Source organism: Eumetopias jubatus, unplaced genomic scaffold (assembly GCF_037043125.1).
Source record: "Eumetopias jubatus isolate StellerSeaLion01/CBP00866 unplaced genomic scaffold, mEumJub1_p1.0 scaffold_4, whole genome shotgun sequence".
Classification (NCBI taxonomy): Eukaryota; Metazoa; Chordata; class Mammalia; order Carnivora; family Otariidae; genus Eumetopias; species Eumetopias jubatus.
In genome coordinates, this window is record NW_028274810.1 from 88,025,004 (window position 1) to 88,043,163 (window position 18,160).

An 18,160-nucleotide genomic window follows, 5' to 3' on the forward strand; every position below is an offset into this window, starting at 1 on the left:
TGAGCTCTAAGTGGCTCTATGAGGATGGGTCTCGTCTGTGCTAGGTACCAGCAGAAACCTGGTGGACTTGTCCTGGCTGTTAGTCCTAGTGGCAGGAGGGTCTTGGCCTCCTCTGTTACCCAGCAGCTCAGCTTCCAGCAGGAGTGGGGAGCAGCAGGAACAGGGGCCTAACACCAGGACACAGGCCCAACTCTCCCTCCCCAAGCTGCAGTTTCTGTGGTTGCAAATGGGCTAACCAAGGATTCAAAAGGAGGAAAGAAGGTGAACATACTTAGCGTATGTAAGTTGGGACTGTTATCGTCTGTTGGAAAAACACACAATTACCAAAAAATCCCAGTGAAACCACAGAGAACCTGAGATGGGCTGGGGTGCCAGATCGGGGGGGTTGGGAGGGGAGGCAGGCAGGTGCCCAGATGAGCAGGACTTTCTAGCTTTCCCTCTGTTCTTTAGCAGGCCTCAGATTCATATTTTATTAATATGAAACAATTTTCCTTATGTGACTGACCTTACCCAGGCCCGCGACGCCTGGCGCAACCTGAAAAGAAAGTTCTGCTTCTCAGGGGGGTGGGGGGTGGGGCGGCTCCTTGGAATTCTCCAAGGGCGGAGCGGCTAAGGCCAGCAGCCGGGTAGTTTATCTCTTTACCCAGTCAGGTCTTGCAATTAAAAGCAGTAACGGTTATTGAACTGTCTTCCCGTGGCCATAATCTGTAATTCAAACCTTCATTTTCTCCCTGCACTTTTGGATTTGGCAGTGTGCTTTGGTTAAAAATACTTTGTATTTCTGTAAGTGGTTCCTGCAGGAGGCCACTTGGGGATGAGGTCATCACCGGGGAAAATTCCTGGGTCACATTTTCTGGGCCTCCTGGATCTGCAGTCAGAGAGGCCCAGGGTGGCAAGAATAGGCTTCTGCAGCTTCTCCCCCGTGTCCCTGCAGGCCGGCCCGGCCCCCAGGCCCTGCTTGCCTACTTTTACTGATGGGCACTCGTTACCTTTTGGCACAACACGTCATCTTTGGAAGATGAACTGAAATCCGTTTCCTGCAGCTTCTGACCATTACTCCCACATCCCTCCGTGGTGCACAAAAAAGCTATCTCAGGGTCTTCTCCCATTTGCAGGAGACAAAACCAAGGCTTGAGGAGATAAAGTACATTTCCCGCAGTCAGGCAATAATTAGTCTCAAGTACTTTGCTTCTGAGCCCTGTGCTGGTGTCGTAACAACTAGGGCTGGAGGCAGAGGAAAGGGAGAGGACTCCTTGTTTCAGCAGAAGTGGTGGAGGTGGGGGAGGGAGCCCCTGGAAGCAGGGCCCAAGGAACCTGCGGCCACCAATTCCCGCTGTGACCTCATGATCAGGGCCTCTCGACAGGGGTGCAATCCCAGGGTCCTGGGAGACTTCTCCACACCCTCCAGCCTGCAAGTCCCCCAGACCCCATTCTGTTTCAGTGGGTGGAACTGGGGACTGTAACTGAGGCTCCCCAGTGACCCACACCCGTCTGGTTGAGGCACAAGCCTCTGAACAGAGGACAGAACGCCCAGGACCCGTTCTGGCAGGTGCAAGATACAGCGGTAAATTCATGATTTTTGTATTGCTATATAGTTAGGCTCTGCTTAAAAATTAAAAAAAAAAAAAAAAAGGATTAAAGTTGGAGGTGGGGCACCCGATCCAAGGCCTGGAAGAGGATGCGTGGTCTTTCCCGGGGCCATTTCTGGAGTGGACAGACGGTTCTATGTGGAACACCCCCACAAGTCTGGAGGATGGCCAGAGACGCTTCAGTGGTGCCTTAAGAGATGGAAGCCTGGAGACAGGGAGTGTGCAGGGGATGCAGAGGGCAGGCCTCGTGAGGGGGCAGCCACCATACCTGTCACAACAGCCCACCCAACACAAGGACAGTGAAGACCCCAGGACGCCTGGCAGGGCGGGTGGCATCTGGGAGCACAGAGCAAAGGCCTCACTGGCCTGTGGCTCTGAGAAATGTGACCCTCTTCACTTGGCCCGCACGCCTCGCATGGGATGCTGACTGCAATCAGTAGAAGGCAGGGCGGCGGCATCTCCGTACTCACGTTGCATCCAGTTCCCGCTCACTGGGCTGAGGAAGTTGGGGTAGAGGCCGAAGGGCTTGTTGATCTTCCTGAGGACTTTTCGGATGTTCCTGACCTGCCAAGAAACGGACACCAGACGCACCTTCACTTTCTGGAAGGAGCCAGCAGCTCTTAGCCGCCGCCGCCGCCGAAGGAGGCAGCTTGTTTCGATCCAAAGAGGACACCACTCAGACGAGGCAGGAGGGAGAGCTGACAGCAGCAGGCCCTAGCCCGGGCCCACGGGTGGGGCACTGCAGGACATGGCCACGGGGGAGCCTGGCCACCGCCTTGGGGCCCTGCAAGGTCCCCATGCTCCCCTCACTTCACCCCTTCCTCACAGGGCCTTGCTTTGGGGCATGGGCCTTTTCAGGAGAGGGGGCGGTTCCTATAAGCGATAGTAGCTCATTTGTAAGTGCTAGGTAACACTGCCTCTTTAATAGGTCAGAAATGGTCAATACTGGCAATTTCATAACATTCAGCCTAGAAACATGTTATTGTATCGGACACCATAAGAGCCATTCCAGAGGAAAGGCCTGGGATCCTAACACCCCTGCCCCAACAACAACAGCTGTTAGCATTTCTCAGTCCTTCTGGGCCAGACCCATTACATACACCACCTCGGACCCTTAGAACAACCCATCTGGTATTATCTCTGTGTAACAGGTGACAAACCCGAACCCCAGACTTTCAGTGGCGTGCCCGTGGCCACTCAGTTCATAGGTGGCAGAGCCAGGACATGAGGCAGGGCTCGGCTGGCCACACGGAGTAGCCCTTGTGTCCAACAGGGGTCAGGGCAGGCTGTGCAGTCACATGTCACAGAGGCTGCCCGCATGGAGCAAGAAGAGGCTAGATTTGCAACCCTTGGGGCTACAAAGGCTGAGAAGCAGGAAGGCTTTATCCCTCGGGGTCTGCTCTCTGGCAGTACATGAAATGCTTCCAGCACAGAATCCACCAGAACAGCAAGGCCCTCGGAGACGGTACTATATCATGCTTGTAGATTTATCTACAAGGCAAGGAGCAGGGAGAGGAGCCTTTTCGCTGTTAGACCTTTCTTTCTAGGGGATGGCACTTTGCTTTACCACATGAGATTTCATATCCATTTATGTTAACGGAGTCCATTATAGGGGACAGGAATGTGCTTGTACCTGAGTTATTCTCGACTGCCCTGGTGGTGAGCAGTGAAGCAGGCTAAATTAGCTCCCCTGGAGGGTACGGGTGCTTCTAGAATTTGGGCCAATTTGTTGACTGCCAATAATCGCCTCTGTGGGAGGCATGATTGGGGGCTGAAAATAGCCGGAGAATATAAATGTAGAGGGAGACAGAGAGACAGGCAGATGGACTCGAGAGGAAAAGCCTGAAGCCTGCTATACTAATCTGGTCCTGAAAGAATGTGGGCTTCGGAGTCAGAAAGTCCTGGGCTTGAATTCTAGCTTTATCACTTACCAGCTGAATGACCCAGGACAAGAGACTGAACCCCTGAGTCTCAGTTTCCTCCTCTGTAAAATGCGGATAACAATAAGACCCACCTCAGGGTTTGGAGGGGTGGTTAGGGACACTATAAGGTACCCAACACATAGTAGGTGCTCGGGCAGTGGTAGCTAGTTTGTCCAGACTAGCCAGGGACTAGAGTGAGCTCCCTGTTCCACTCCAGTGTGAGCCAGTCACAACCTTCCCAGAGGAGTTTGACTCAAGAGCAAAGGAAACAGGGAGGCTGGGGGAAGGAGGGCTTGGGAGGTAGGAAAACGGATCAGTAAATAAGACCCATCAGGAAGTGGGATGGAATTTCTTTCATGAACTTGCAAGGTGGGGTGTCACAGGGTGGCAGAGTCCTCCCAGTACAGGCTCTGAAGGTAGGTCTGATATGACAGGCTATTTAAGGGGGGGGTTGTGAGCCCCAACCCAGAGGAAGTGATCAAGGGGCTGAAAAGCTCTTCTTGAGCTTCCCAAGAATGCTCGGGGGGGATACCCACACTGAATAAGCAGTGCTCTTAAATCTGGCATCGAAAAGCACTTGGGTGCTTATTAAAAATGCAGATTCCCAGACCTGGGTGATGCCCAGAGATGTGTTTCCTACAGGCACGCCGGGTGATGCTTTGAGGCTGGGTGGAGGTGTGAATCTATGATCTCCCAGCTCCCTTGGCACCCCAAGAGTCTAACCCTCAGAGAAGGGAAGGTTTTGGGAGTGGAGGTGCCTCCAAAGGGATATTCTTGGAGGCGGGACTTCATCTCCCCAGGCAGGACTCAGGAAGGGACAATTGCTGATGCAGCCCGAGTGCCCTCTGAGGGTGGTGTGTGTACCCTTGCCTTCCTTGCGTTTAGGGTTAGACCCGCCCAGAGGCACTTCCAGACAGTGGGACTGCTGAGGGCTATCGACATGAAGGAATTGTTTCTTCTGGAGGGCTCCACAGAGGGGCAGGAACGGGCAGCCGTAAGGCTGGCCGACAGCCTGGATGCTAGCTCTCAGCACCCCCTGCGGCCTGAGCCAGCCCGGTAACAATGAGGATGAAGAGACATGTGCCTCTGCCGTCATAGAGTGAAATTGCTTTGCCAGCCTGCTGACAACATGAGCTAGGCGGGCATCTGGAAGGAAAAGGCAGCAGATCTCACATGAAAAAGTTAACTGGCTCTGGAAAGGGGACTTTTGCACCCAGTGGCCAATTCCTGCCAACGCCCACGGGTGCCTGGATTTCAGTTCCTTCGCTCTCTCCAGATTCCACGTATGCGTGGTTGCCCCGGTGAAAACCTCGCTGGCAGCCTCCTCTCCTCCTTGCCCCGGCAGAACCCCGATTACCCCCTGTGCGCACCCTCCTGCCACCTGGCTTCAGGCACGCTCAGGGCCCCCACAGCTGTATTAGCGGTGGCCAGACGCGCTCACCCCCCCCCCCCCCGCTGAGGGGGGACCTGCTGAGTGCGGAGAAAAGGGAGGAGCCATTCGGGGGTGGGGGGAGCAGGGAGAACACTTGCCTTTTCTGCAAAGACCTGGTTGCCAGAGAGCTCCGTGAGGTGTAAGAACTCCAGGTGCAGGGATCCAAACTCAGCCAGGATGCTGCTGCTCCCGGCCATGGCCCAGCCCCAGCTCCTGTTGGAGCCGCTGTAAAGAGACGGAAGCACCCCCTGTCACCCTGCTGCTGTGGGGCTGGCTCCCCTGCTGAGAGTAACCGGTTGAGGGGGGGGAGATTGCACAGTGGGGGAGCACCCACTCCTGCCAGGTCCCGTCCTGGGCGCTCTGGCCACCTGGTTTCCGTTGCTCCTCCCTGGGAGTCAGTACCAGTAACAGCCCCAATTGCTGAGGAGGACACAGAGGTCACCTGCACTATTCTTTGTTTCTGTCGTCAAGCAGCCCCTGGGAGATGTGTGGGCTCAAGGACGGTAGCAGAGCTGCCTTGGTGGCCAAGACCTTGGTGGCATCCAAGTTACGCTAAATTTACAGGTGATATGGACAGTGCTGTCAGGGACCACAAGGACACTGCAGAATGCTTTCTGTCCTCTGGCTGAAGGCAATCCGGCTGCCTCACAGTCTGTGGCGCCGTGTGCGCGGGGTACACCGCTGTGGCTGGGGTCGGAACGGGGCAGATGAAAAGCGGGGACCCTACCTGGCTCTTTCCCTCTCCTCACACTGTCAGGGCTGCCCAAGGACACACAGTGGCCCCTCCTGGAATTTTGTGGACTCCACGCCTGACGGGCAGGTGACCCTGGTACGACTACGTGCCCCGAGCTGCAGGCTCCCTGGGAGGCCCGAGGTTGGGAATGAAACGAACAGGGGCTCTCGGAGTAAAGGTCTCCTCAGCTGTTAATCACGTGTGTCTCATGAACACCTCAGACAGATCCTAGCCGGAGAAGGCTGTCTCAGTCACGCTTCCAGGTCCGGGGTGCTTCCAAGGAGGAAGAGCGCAGAGGTGGGGTCTCGGGCAATCCTCCCACCTGCCCCTCTCACGGATGAGGAAAACAAGGCCTGGTGATGTCACCCACTCGCCATCACACAGCGCGTGGAGCAGCTGGGACTCAAGGCTGGCCTGACACCAGAGCTGGTCCGAACCACTGTGTGGCCTGCCTCTCCTTAAATTATGTAATAAGCAAGGACGCTGCCTTTCCAGGTGTTTTCACTTAAATCTCTGTAGCCAGGGGGCCAGGATCAAGTTTGTTAGCTGACAGGCCTTGGGCAAACCATCCCCACCTTATGCACCTGAGTTCCTGCATCATCAAACTGGGCAAGGGTCATTGGTTCTGGTCTCTGTTCCCCAGGCTTTTGAGGGGTGAAGAGGGAAAAGAAAAGTGCGGAAGGGGGGTGTCCTTTCTGATTCCTCTCCCCGTGCCTCAGTTTCCTCATATGTACCATGATGATCTTTCCTGTGGGACATTTAGGACAACCAGGGGGCCAGGGTCAGGACAGAGCAGGGTGGAGTGCGTGCCCCTATCTGTAGAGGCTCCAAGGAGTAGGCTGAGGGGCTGGCTCTGCCCTGGCCTCTGGGAAGCCCTTCCACTTCCTTGCTGGGATAGCTCTGCCTCTCTAGGAACTGGCCTCTGTCTGTCTGTCTCCCCAGGACAGGACATAGGGAGGCAGGTGTGGGAGAAGGTGGGTCTGGGAGGTCACAGTGTGCCATCTGAGGGTCACCCTTTTCCTGGGGTGGGCTGGGGCTCTCCCCCTAGCTGCCCCTCTCCTCTCCAAACTCCATTATCCGGCCTAAATATAGTTTCTGAAATCAAACTCATCAGTCTCAACTTCCAGAAACAGGTGGAGGACTCAAGTTTTAGGATCTGACGGAGCAGGTGGTCTCAATAAACAGAGATGACCACTGGCCCCTTCTTCCTGTGTCCACCTCTTTGGGTATTTCCCTGACTTGGGGGCAGGTAGAGAGGGATGGGCTGCAAAGAGAGGGGAGACTTGGCTCATGGATAATAAATAAAACAGCTTCTGTGTATTGAGCCACTACAGATACCAGGCACTGGGTCAAGCTGTTTGCTTCTTGACTTCATTTAAAGAGTACAAGGTAACACATCATCCATCCCCATATATGAAGAGGAAGAGGAAACTGAGGCTCAGAGAGGGAAAGTAAGCTATTGGAAGGTCGGAGCTGGTAGGTGGCAGAGGCCAGATTCAGCCTGGGCTCTGTGCATCCCCTAACGGTCTCCCACCCAGATGGCCCCGCATCCACCCAGAGGGAAGGGGAAGGTGTCCCCTCTCTGTCCCTCTTCCCCTCAGGCCAAGTGAGACTTCTCTCTCCAGCTATCTCAGTGGGACATGCGGGTACCCACCGAGGGTTTCCTGAATAATGGATGCTTCCTGCCCTCACAGAGAAATTCAAGGTCAAAATAGCCACTGGTCACCCAGTTGTCTTTTGTTCTTGTTTTCCCCCACATGAGCCTCTCCTTCCTCTCCCCTCGCTCCGGAGTGGGCACCCTGCAGTGGAGCCAGCCTGGCAGACAGGCAGACCAGGACTGGGCAGAGGTGGGCAGTGGGCAGGCGCCTTCCCTCTCCTGTTTGTCTTCAAGTGCCGGCTCCTGCAGCGCCCGGCCGGGCAGGTCGGCTGATCTCTCTCACCCTGTTTCCTCGTCTGTTAAATGACTGAACCCACACCTCATAAAGCTATTGTGATGTATAAATTAGGCATGTAATTACTGTCATTTTTCACGTTATGTAATTATACACATATAAATCATGTGTTTATAGCATATTAAAATTATTATTTGAGCTATTGAGTTCCTGAAGGGTGCTAGACAGCTGTAGTGTCTTATTTTATCTTCACACCCAGCTTCGGAGGTAGATACCACAATTCTTATTTCATAGGTGAGGATGCTCAGACTCCGAGAGGGGGAGACACTTCTTCAAGGTCACACAGCAAGGGACAGAACTGGTAGAGCTGAATCCAAATCCAAAACCCTAGGTATTCTGTGCCCCAAATGCACCTGTTCTGGGCGGCATCCAGAGACCAGGAGGGCTTTTCATCAGCCCTGCAAGGCAATGGGCTAACGAAGCTCTGCCCTCTGCCTCCCTCCCTGTCTGCTCCCCAGTGCCCCTCCCCAGCGCGGCAGAAGCCCCCATGTGTATCTGTGTGTCTGTATGTGCACGCGTGTGTATGGTATAACTATGAACTTTAGAGCCAGACAGACCTGGTTGCTAACTCTAACTTCACTCTACTGCTGTGTGACCTTGGGTAAGTTACCTCACCTCTCTCCGCCTCAGTGTCTTCACAGGTGAAATGGGGTCTTGTGGTCATCGTGAGGTTGAAGAGAGAGAACCCAGATCATGTGTTCACATTGTGTGTGGCGCATAGTGAATGCTCGATAAACATCAGCAATTACTAAGATGCACATATCTGTGCGGGGGGAGCGTGTCTATGTAAATGCATGTTTGTGTGTGTGTGGATGCAGGGCGTGTGACACAGGTGAACTTGTGTATCTCAGCCTGCATGATTTGGGTGGGTGGCAGCCAAGTGTGTCCGCGTGTGTGAGAGCTTAGTCCTTGGACTGGCCACTGCCACTCTCTCGGACTCAGTGGTCCTTGGGGGTCACGGGTCACAAGGGTCCACGCCTCTGCCTCCCAAACAGGAAGAGCAGTCAGGCTCACTTTGGGGCAGGGCTTAGTTATCTACCCCTCCCACGGGGATCCGGTCTGGCCCTTCCTCCTGGAGCTGCCCAGAGCAAGCCCTGCCCAGGCTGGGGGCGGCAGTGTGCGGCCCAGCCCCCACCAGCAGGCCCTCTCCAAAGAGCAAACTCAGCACCCCATGGGCCGTAAACATCCTGACATTCCCCCGGCTGGAACAGGGAGGCATTTTTTTAGCAACAGACTCTTACCCACAAAATGAAAGGGAGGTGTTGCCAGGAAATATGCATATACATATGTCTACAGCACCGGCAGCATGCAAATGGCCTAAAAACAAATGCGTTTTCTTAATCAGAAATGTCAGGATCTGTGTCGCATCCTGTCCGGGCTCTGAGGGACAGGGGTAAGGCAGACAGCCAGGGCAGTGCCATGCACAGACGGGGGAAGGATGACGGAGCTAAGGTCCTATCCCAGCCTCCAGGCAGTGAGGCCCAAGGGGCTAGCCCTAGGACAAGAGAGCCACAAAGATACTGTGTTTGTGTCTCGGCTCCATGATAGCGGGGCTGTGTTTCTCCAGGATCAGTGTTTGTGGGAAAGGAATCTGAGCAGTGATCCAAACGTCTGGCTCCGAGAAGTCAACCCTGGCACTGAGAACGGGATTCGATTGGCCCTGGGGGCCCCTTTGTGGCCTCTGGTGAGGTTTATGTGAGGTCACACCCCGGGAATGCTCTTGGACCAGAGACAGTAAGCGAAGGGGCCGAGCAGGCGAGTCCCCTCTCCTCTGCGAGGCCCCGGGCAGGATAACCCGAAGAGTGGGCCCTCCCCAGGACAGAGAGGAAGCCGAGGCAGGGAGGCACTCGACCAGAGCCCACGGCCCCTGCCTCCCTCCCAGGCAGCTCCTGAGGTAAGACATCGCCTCAGGATATGGAACGGGGAAGTGTGGTGAGATGGAAATATTACAGCCTTCCTCCCAGACTCGGGGTTGGGGGAGAGCCTCAAGAACGGCCCCAGGGAGCCCCTGGTGCCTTCTACAATGTCTCCCGGGGGGCTGCTCCTGCAGCACAGGGACAGCAGGGCTCCCGCCTGAGGGAGGGCCAGGCAGGCCTCAAGAGCAGAGCTTTCCATCTCTAACCAAACGGGCTGAAATCGTATCCCCAATTACCTAGTAGCTGGAAGACTTTGGGCAAGTTACTTCACCTCTCCGAGACTGTTTGAATAAAGGGTGGCTGTGAGGAATCCTTGGTGAGGCCATGTACAGAAAGCCTCAGCACAATGCCGGGCACATGGAATTGCTCAGAAACGGTCGGCACAGCGCCACGGTTCATCTCTCATCCCGCACACAGTCCCCAGCACGGATATTTGTGGAAGGGATGAGCAAAGAATCGGACACGGATCCTGCCCTCAAGAAGCTCCCAGGCCAGCGGCGAACATGAAGAGGCATGTGACGGGGCCATAAGGAGGGAGACAAAGTGCCCGGAGGCCAGGAGAGGCTAAAACGCTTCTGGCCCTAAAGGCACAGGTGGCAGGCGAGCTGGCCTCTGCGGGCCAGGGGAGCTGTGAGAGTAAGTCGACCGGTGCAAGAACAGCGTGAGGCGAGGCAAGACAATGGGGCACTGGGGACCGGCAGGAGCAAGACTCGTGCTCATGAAGATTCATCCAGCATCCAGCTGGCTGGCCATTAGTTCTCTTGACTCTGAGCCCATCCCTTCCCCTCTCTGGGTCTCAGTCGCCACATCTGGAAAACGAGTGGATATAAACACACTCCTATCCCCACGAGAGGGAAGGGCAGCTTCGAGGGGGGCAGGTAGGCACACCCCACCCCCAGGAGTTGGAGCTGGACCCAGCGGCAGCCCCGGCTCTACCTTTCTCCCTTTGCACCACCCAGGGTCCCTTCCATGTTGACATTCTGTGACTTAGTGACTACCCAGAAAGTCTCTAGTTCACACACTGAATTAAGCAAAAGATCAGGAAGGAAAATTATGGAAGCAGCCAATAAAAATCAATGTTTTAAAACCAAGCCAGTAGAAAGAAGCATTACCGGTGGTTTTTTTGATTAGTGGAACCACATGGGAGTTTTCTGGTCTTACCTAACATTTTTGGTATAATTCACATTTTCTGCAATGAGAACTTATTATTTTTCAAGAGGGGGAAATTCCAATAAGTATTATTAAAAATGGAGTTGGAAGTCCCGGGTTTGTGTCCAGGAATGGTCAGTTACTGGCTTATGTGACCTGACTAGGCCCTTATTCCTTGGAGTCCAAGCCTCCGTGGGCTTGATGCCCCCAGAAGCCCCTCTGGGTTCTGACAATCGGTTCCTGAGGCCCAGCCCAGGGGTCCCTCTGCTCAGGGTCTCGAGACCCCCTAGCAGTTTGGGGTACCTCATGGCAGGTGGGTGTGATGTGCCTACTGGCGCCTGACCCTAGCTGGGCACACCAGTAGGGCTGTGAGTCAAGGCAGTATTAGGGAGCGATTACAGACCAGCTGCTCCCTCCCCACCTAGGGAAGATCAACCCTGGAGAGCCCTCGGCTAAGGCTAGTCTCCACTGTGCCACTGACTGGCTGGGATTCCCAAGGCGGGTCCTGTCCTCTCCATGCTTCAATTTCTTCACAGATGCAGCCAAAGCCACAAGAGGGCAACCAGAAGATGTCCTACCTTTTGAAGTTCACAACACCTTTTGGGATTCCCGTGGGAGTGTTGAAGGCCGGCAGAAGCTTCTCTCCCAGCTTGATGGCCTTTATTCGGAACACCTGTAAAGGAAGAAGCATGGGGCATCATGAATGGCGCTGGGTGGGTGCCATCCCTGCCCCAAGCCCCGCTCCTGCCGGCGGCGGATGGACCCAGGAGCTGCGGGCATGGAGTGGGAGGGGGCGCTGCGTCCGGCTCCGGAGTCAGATGGGCCCGGATGTGAACCTGACTCTGCATTTCTGGCGACATGCCTTAGTTGAGGCACCTCCTCTGAGCCTCAATTTCCCTCTTCAATCATAAAACGAGGCCAAAATGGCCTTCCACAGAGGCTGTCGGGAGGAATGACGATTAGGTCATCGTTGTAAAGCCCGTAGGACAGCGTCAGGACTGTGACGAGGGCTCGGTGATTCCAGCTGTGCCTCGGGTGGCCGCCGAGGGGATGAAGCTGCCAGGGCGGCGGTCACCAACGGCCAGTGCCTGCCCGCACGGCGGGGCCGGGACGCCACAGGTGGGGCGTGTGGGAGCACATCTGACAGAGTGTGAGGAGCACTGGACTGGGAGCCCTGCCCCGCCCCGTGTTCTAGTCCTTGCCTCGCAGCTCGGCTGCTGTGAGCTTCTCAGCAAAGCCACGCCACCCCGTGTGCAAAACCAGGGGAAGGGCCGGACATTCTGGATCTTCCCACCATTCCCATTCTACAGACGGGAGTGAGCAGAGAAGGTGAACAGTTAAGCCCCTGACATGATGGCCAAGGAGCCGTAAGGAGGCCCTCTGGCCTCAGGGCCCTGCTGGAGGCTCTGACCCCCTCACACCGTTCTCCTAATTCAGAAGCACCTGTGACCCTTCTGATGCCTCGGTTTCCCTCTTAGGAATCTATTCTAAGGAAGTAAGTAATCAAGGATGTTGTGAAGACTGAACTTTAGGGCTATTCCAGCATTGTTTATAAGAGTGGAAAAACGAAGGTATTCTAAACATCAAACAATACAGAAGTGGTTAAATTAGGACTTATCCATGCAATGGAATACCAGGCAGCCACTGGAATGATGTAGACAATTACTTAATAGCAAAGAAAGGGTTTGTAGTTTATTAAAAGTGTATTTTGAAATAGTGTAATTCAACTTTAGTAATTATATGCACACGGATGCGTGAGGAACAGATGAGAAGGAAATACACCAAAATATTAACAATGCTCTCCTAGGGGTGCGGGGTGGGCTCACAGAGGAATTTTGTTTTCTTCATCTGGCTTATCTCTCTTTTTGTGCTGTTTTATAATAAAAGCAAGCCCACAGTATTATTTATTTTTTAAAACGCGAGATGTAAGTCACTTAGCAACCGTTCTGAGTGGAACAACACACGTTTCCTTTTGCTTCCAAGCTCGAGGCTGATCCGGTTTGCCGACCTCCCGTGTGCTGCAAAACCAAGTCCTCTTGAGTACCCTGGCCCCAGTATGGGCCACTGAAAAGCTGAGGCAGCTGCGGAGGGCCTGCAGTGGTGGGGAGTTAGCCGGACTAGCTGTGATGTGGCAGCAAGGCCTCCGAGGGCAGCTGTGGCTCTTGCTCGGGAGGGGAGAGGGGGGGAAGGGAAGAACCACACCTGGGGCCTGGCAGGGACGGGCGAGAGGAGAGGACAGTGTCCAGCGCCAGACAGTGGGTCCCAGAAGTGGGCATGGGGGCCACCCACATCGGAGTCCCTGCGGGAGTGTGTCTAGAACCCAGATCCCAAAGCCTTGGCCCAGAAGCCACTGGTTTAGCAACAACAAAGGGATCTCATCTGAGGCTCCTGATAGTGTCACTTGCCCCCCGAGAGGCTGAGCAGTGAGGCGCAGAGGAACTGAACTCAACGTCTGACCCCAGTGGTGAGGCTCCAGGCAGCTGGCTGGCTGCCCTCTGCCCTGAGGACTCCGAGCTCAATCTTCTTAAATGCTCTTAGGAATTTCCACGTCTCCACCTTTGGAAAGCCCTATGGCTGGTGGGCACTGCAGGGTCTCAACCACACCAGGAAGGATGCTGAGTGAGTGTGTGTAGACCAGAGGGGTACCACTGGGAACAGAAAAACATGAGTCCTACTTATTCTCTTGGACGTGAGTAGGTATGGAACAGATTCTGAACCCAATTCCACTATGTGTGTGGGGGGGTGTTTCCCTATACCACCAAGCAATTCGCCAGACACCAGCTGGGTGCCCTATAATTCAACCCAGTTCTGACACTATCTTCCTGGAGACAGCATCAGATTCCAGTTTGAGGATTCAGTCCTTATGAGACTGCTCCCCCCACCGCCCCCCCACTTCAGACACCAGTCCCAAGTCCAGCCTGTTACCTGTGCTTCTGACCCACGGTCTCTAAATCAGAGGTTCTCACGAACCCCTCTGTGGGTTTGATTAATTTTCTAGAGTGATTCACAGAACTCAGGAAACATTTTACTTAACTGGTTTATTATAAAAAGGATGTAGCTCAGGAACCAGCCAGATGGAAGAGATGCTTAAGGCGAAGTATGGGGAGAGGGCACAGAGCTTCCATGCCTTCTCCAGGAGTGGTGCTTTCCCCAAATCTCCCGGTGCTCAGCCACCCCGGAAGCTCCATGGCCCAGTTCCTTATGGAGGATTCATTACATGGGCACAACTAATTAAACCACTGCTAATTGGCTCCTGATTCAACCTCCAGCCCCTCTCCCATCCCTGGAAGTCAGGGTGGTGGGACTGAATATAATAACCCTCTCACCTTGTGGCTGGTTCTCCTGGCAACCAGCCTCTATCCTCAGGTGGGGTCCAAGAGTCACCCAATTTACAAAAACAAAAGACACATTTATTGCTCTCAGTGCTTAGGAAATTCCAAGGGTTTTAGGAGCTCTGCCAGAAATGGGATGAAGACCAAATATATATTACTTATTAGAAATCACAATGTATCACTGTGCCGGGTGTCTTATCTACACGACCTTCAATCCCTGCAACAGCCTGGTGGGGAGGGTGTTGAGCACTTTGAGGATGAAGCAATCTGCCCAAGGTTGTGGAGCCTGTAAGTGCTATCAGCTGCTTTTCCAACACAGAGCAAGGCAGGCAGCCATGGTAAGCCACAGTCAGGGGCCCAGTGGTTCCGGAACAGAGGTGAGAGAAACCAGCAAGAATCCTATTCTGTAGAGTGGAAAGGTCTCCAGGCTGGGAGGCAGAGCCCAGGTTCAGATGTTCCCACTTGGCAGCTGTGTGACCTCAGGTGAGCCGCGTACTGTCTCTGACCCTCGTCTGCACAGTGGAACTGCTCACGTGCCCTGGATGCTTCACGGGGTTCTTTTAGAACTCAAGTAAGAGGATGTATATAAGTGAATGTGCTGCAAGAACCGTACAGAGCTGTGCAAATGTCACCTGGCGTGGCTGTCATCACGCTGGCCATTCTCAGGGGCGTCTTGTAGGGCTGGCCTACCCAGCAGGGGATTTGCCTCCCTTAGGTTCCCCCTGCAGCAAAGAAAGGCCTCAGGCCGGGAGGGGGCTGGGGTCTCTGCCACCATTCCACAAATACTCGTGGGAAATCTGAAGAATGGGAAGACCCAGCCACGGGCACCCACTCTGTGCGAGACGGAGCACAGAGAGAAGGGAGGCCCCAGTCCAGTGCGGCCGAGCTCTGGCGACAAGCGGTGATGCCGGGCCAAGCTGCATGGGGGCTGTAACCCCGGCCTGTGGCAGAAAGGCCACGGGGTCAGGAGCCGACCCACCACAGCCCTCAGGGACCTCGACCTGAGCAAGTTCCTTCTAAGTCTCAGTTCCCGCATCTGCAAGTAGGCGAAGACCCCCACCTCATGGGGTGTTTGGGGGCCGATGAGACAGGGCACATGGGGCCCGGTCTCTGCCATGTGGAAGTGCTGGGGACAGAGGGGGATCAGCAGGGTGTGGCTAGAGGACAGGGCTGTGCCCACAACCTCAGGAGTCGGCCTGCTCAGGGATTCTGAGCCATGTGGGGCTCCCTGGGCTTTGTGAACTAGTTCTAAATCACAGGCACTCCTGTCCACACCCCACTGTCCAGTCTGCATCCTAGAGACTCAGACTGATGATCCTTCTAGTGACATAGGGGAACTGAAGTGAGCCTATGAAGGACTGCTTTTTATGCCCCCTCTCCTGCCTCTATCCTTGCTAGCACCCTGCCTTACACCTGCCTCAGTATAAATCATGTAGCCCTCCTTGTAAGGATCAAGGAGTTAATGATTTCTTTGGAGTCTTCCAGCACGACAGGTACCATCTAAGGACTGCCCAGGCAAGAATGACCAGGCAAGACGGCCCTGTGTATATCCTAGACACTGACACTAGATATCTTGATGCCAAGACCCCCTGGCTCCAAGCAGTAAGTGACGTATGGAGGCACCTGGACCCCTGTCCTTGTTCTGACCAGTTCCTGGATGCCTGAGAGGACAAGGACATCGGACCACAATTTTCAATAAAAACCCCAGATCCCAAGCAAAGAGACTCATTCTCCTTTTCCTTTCCGAGTCTCCTAGATGCTCTGTCTGTGCCCGCACTCTGTCTTCAATAAACTCTGCTCTCACTTCCTCTTGGCTCATGTTCCATTTCTATCCTGCATGAAGCCAACGACCCCCCTGGGGGACCTCCCGTCCTCTGGGTCCTCAGACGCAGCCAGACTATATCACTAGGGAGCCAAGGCCTCAAATAAGTTCTCAGAATCACAGACACCCTAAGAGGTCGAGCATCAGGACTGAGGGGCATCAGCTCCTCCCTCAATCACTGGCCCCCAAATTGACCCCTGTGAGCCCGGAGCTGCATGGCTCCCTCTCCTGTCCCCACGTTCTGTGGCCACCTCCCAGAGCCATGAGCAGCAGACAGGCTGGGCAAGTACCTGGAAGAACAGGGTGCCTTTCTCCGCTCCATGCGCTTTCCTGTCCTCGGCCTTTCAAATAAAATTCAGGCTTTGTGTGGCTCAAAGCCAAGGGCTCCCAGCTACAATTATTTGGGGACGAATTGGTACAAGTGCTAATCTCTGCTGAGGAGATGAGGCTTGAGGGAGAGGCCCAAAGCGGCTGGGGCGGGAGCGCATGCACCTGTTGCTTCGAACCCCTGGTTGCAGAAATGACCTCCTCAGACAACAGCACTGGGGCTTAGCAGGGAATTTTCTGCGTCCCCGGGTGGCAGGGGGTAGGGATGATATTTGCCTCAGGGTGGACAGAGCAGGGAGAAGTGCAGGGAAGGGAAAGGCCAAAGCCAAGGCATCCAGCCCTAGAGCAGCGGTTGCGCTGAGCAGTGCGGCCCTCTGGCTAAGGCGGAGCACAACGATGGATGACCCATGTCCTGGGGACTTGGCCAACCTCATGCCCAGATACTTGGGCTGCACTTTCATGGGAGCTGACGAGGGGATGAAGAGCCTCCCATTTCTACAGAGCTCTGTGGTTTTCAAAATTCTCCTGCAGCGCGGAGAGTATAGGCTTTGGAGCTGGTCAGCTCGGGGTCAAAGCTTGTCCCTCATGTCCCATTTCACAAGAGCTCTGGGAGCCGATCCCCACCGTGGGGAAGGAAGCGAGGCCCCGGAGTGGGAGAGGACTTGCTCAAGGTCACAGGCAGGTGTGGTGTGGGTTAGATAAGACCCAGGTTTTCTGACTCTGTGCCCAGGGCTCTGCCTTCTCCCCACCCTTCTCACAGCCCTTCTGCTGGAAGCTGAAGCCTGGGGCTGAGGCCTTGCACTTAGGGCATGTGACCAGCAGCGGCTGTCCCATCTCCTGTGGCCGCTGGAGACCTGGAGCAGTGGCTGGCTGGTGGCTGGCCCAGGAGGGGGACAGACGGGGGTGGCTGTGGAGCAGGACAAGGCCAAGGGCCCCTAGCGGTGGAAATGGTGAAACAGTGGTCTTGGCCTCATCTCTCCTGAAAACCAACACCTGCAAAAACCAGTCCAGCAGCTCTACAAGCCCGAGCTGAGCCCAGAGCCTGCTGGGTGCTGTGTGGGGAGCTGCGTGGATGGTGTGAAGAGACTAGTCGTGCTCCTGAGAGAATTTACTATAAACGTGGGAGCCCGTGGGGCTCACTTGGGCAGCGGAAAGGAAGCGTCAGACAGAGGGCAAGGAGAGTCAGCAGGTGGCTCCGTGGAGGTTGGGTGGATGTGGGCAGCCCCGGGCAAATCCCCTTGCATCCCTGTTTCCTCACTGGTGAAACGAGGGAGTGGGATTGGATGTTCTCCGAAGTCTTCTCACACCTGAAGGGTCCAGGGGCCTCAAAGGGCCAACTTACCTCTTCTCCCGTCAGGTAGAAGGCTGAGAGAAGTCCTCCGATGTACCGGATGTTCACCTCAAACAAGGATGCTTCTCCACTCTGCAGGGCCGCATGAAAGAGGGGTGTGGGGGAGGGGGAACCCGGGGTGGGGGATAACACTTGTGAGCCGCCTGCAGGGCTCCCAGGGACAGCCAGGCCCTTGAGACAAGTCACACCGGCCCCAGCCTCCCCCCCCCCCCCCCCCGCCCCCAAGCCCATTGGCCTGGCCACCCTTGTGCTGAGCTCCGGGGCCTTGCCTGGCAGGCCGGGCTATGCTGGGCAGTGGTTTTCAGAGCAAAAGTTGAGAGGGATCAGCACCTGCTTGGCAGGCCACTACAGCACGTTGACAGCATTACAAATAAACACTGGGTTTGGCTTCCTTCCCCAGCCCTTGCCCGAGGCCGTAGGAGCAAAGTTATGCCTGGCTGCTCTCCAGGCAGCTCAAGAACTTGGTGGGGGAGCTAGGGCTGAAGCTTAGCCTGAGGGGAGGCAAATTCTCTAGTCCAGCCACCTCCCCTTCCTGTGGGAACTTTCCAGCTTAGCAGGAGGGAGGTGAGACAGGGTGAGGGGAAGGTTCTCTGAGGAGGTTCTGGGGCAAAGGGGACAAAGCCGAGGCTGAGAGG

The 18,160-nt window shown here is 55.2% G+C and overlaps 1 protein-coding gene across 4 annotated transcripts in view; it reads right to left on the reverse strand.

Annotated features, from left to right (window-relative positions):
• The window catches only part of MAN1C1 (mannosidase alpha class 1C member 1), a 152,465-nt gene that overhangs the window by 27,616 nt on the left and 106,689 nt on the right, over positions 1–18,160 (reverse strand). For 3 of the 4 annotated variants that reach the window (XM_088022558.1, XM_088022556.1, XM_028113582.2), the window contains exons 4-7: positions 17,517–17,597; positions 11,272–11,366; positions 5,042–5,168; positions 2,060–2,153 (exon numbers count right to left, since the gene is read on the reverse strand). In XM_088022558.1, the coding sequence (XP_087878684.1) occupies positions 2,060–2,153; positions 5,042–5,168; positions 11,272–11,366; positions 17,517–17,597 (397 nt within the window). The remainder of the gene's footprint in view (positions 1–2,059; positions 2,154–5,041; positions 5,169–11,271; positions 11,367–17,516; positions 17,598–18,160) is intronic. The other variant, XM_088022557.1, reaches the window with a different exon arrangement.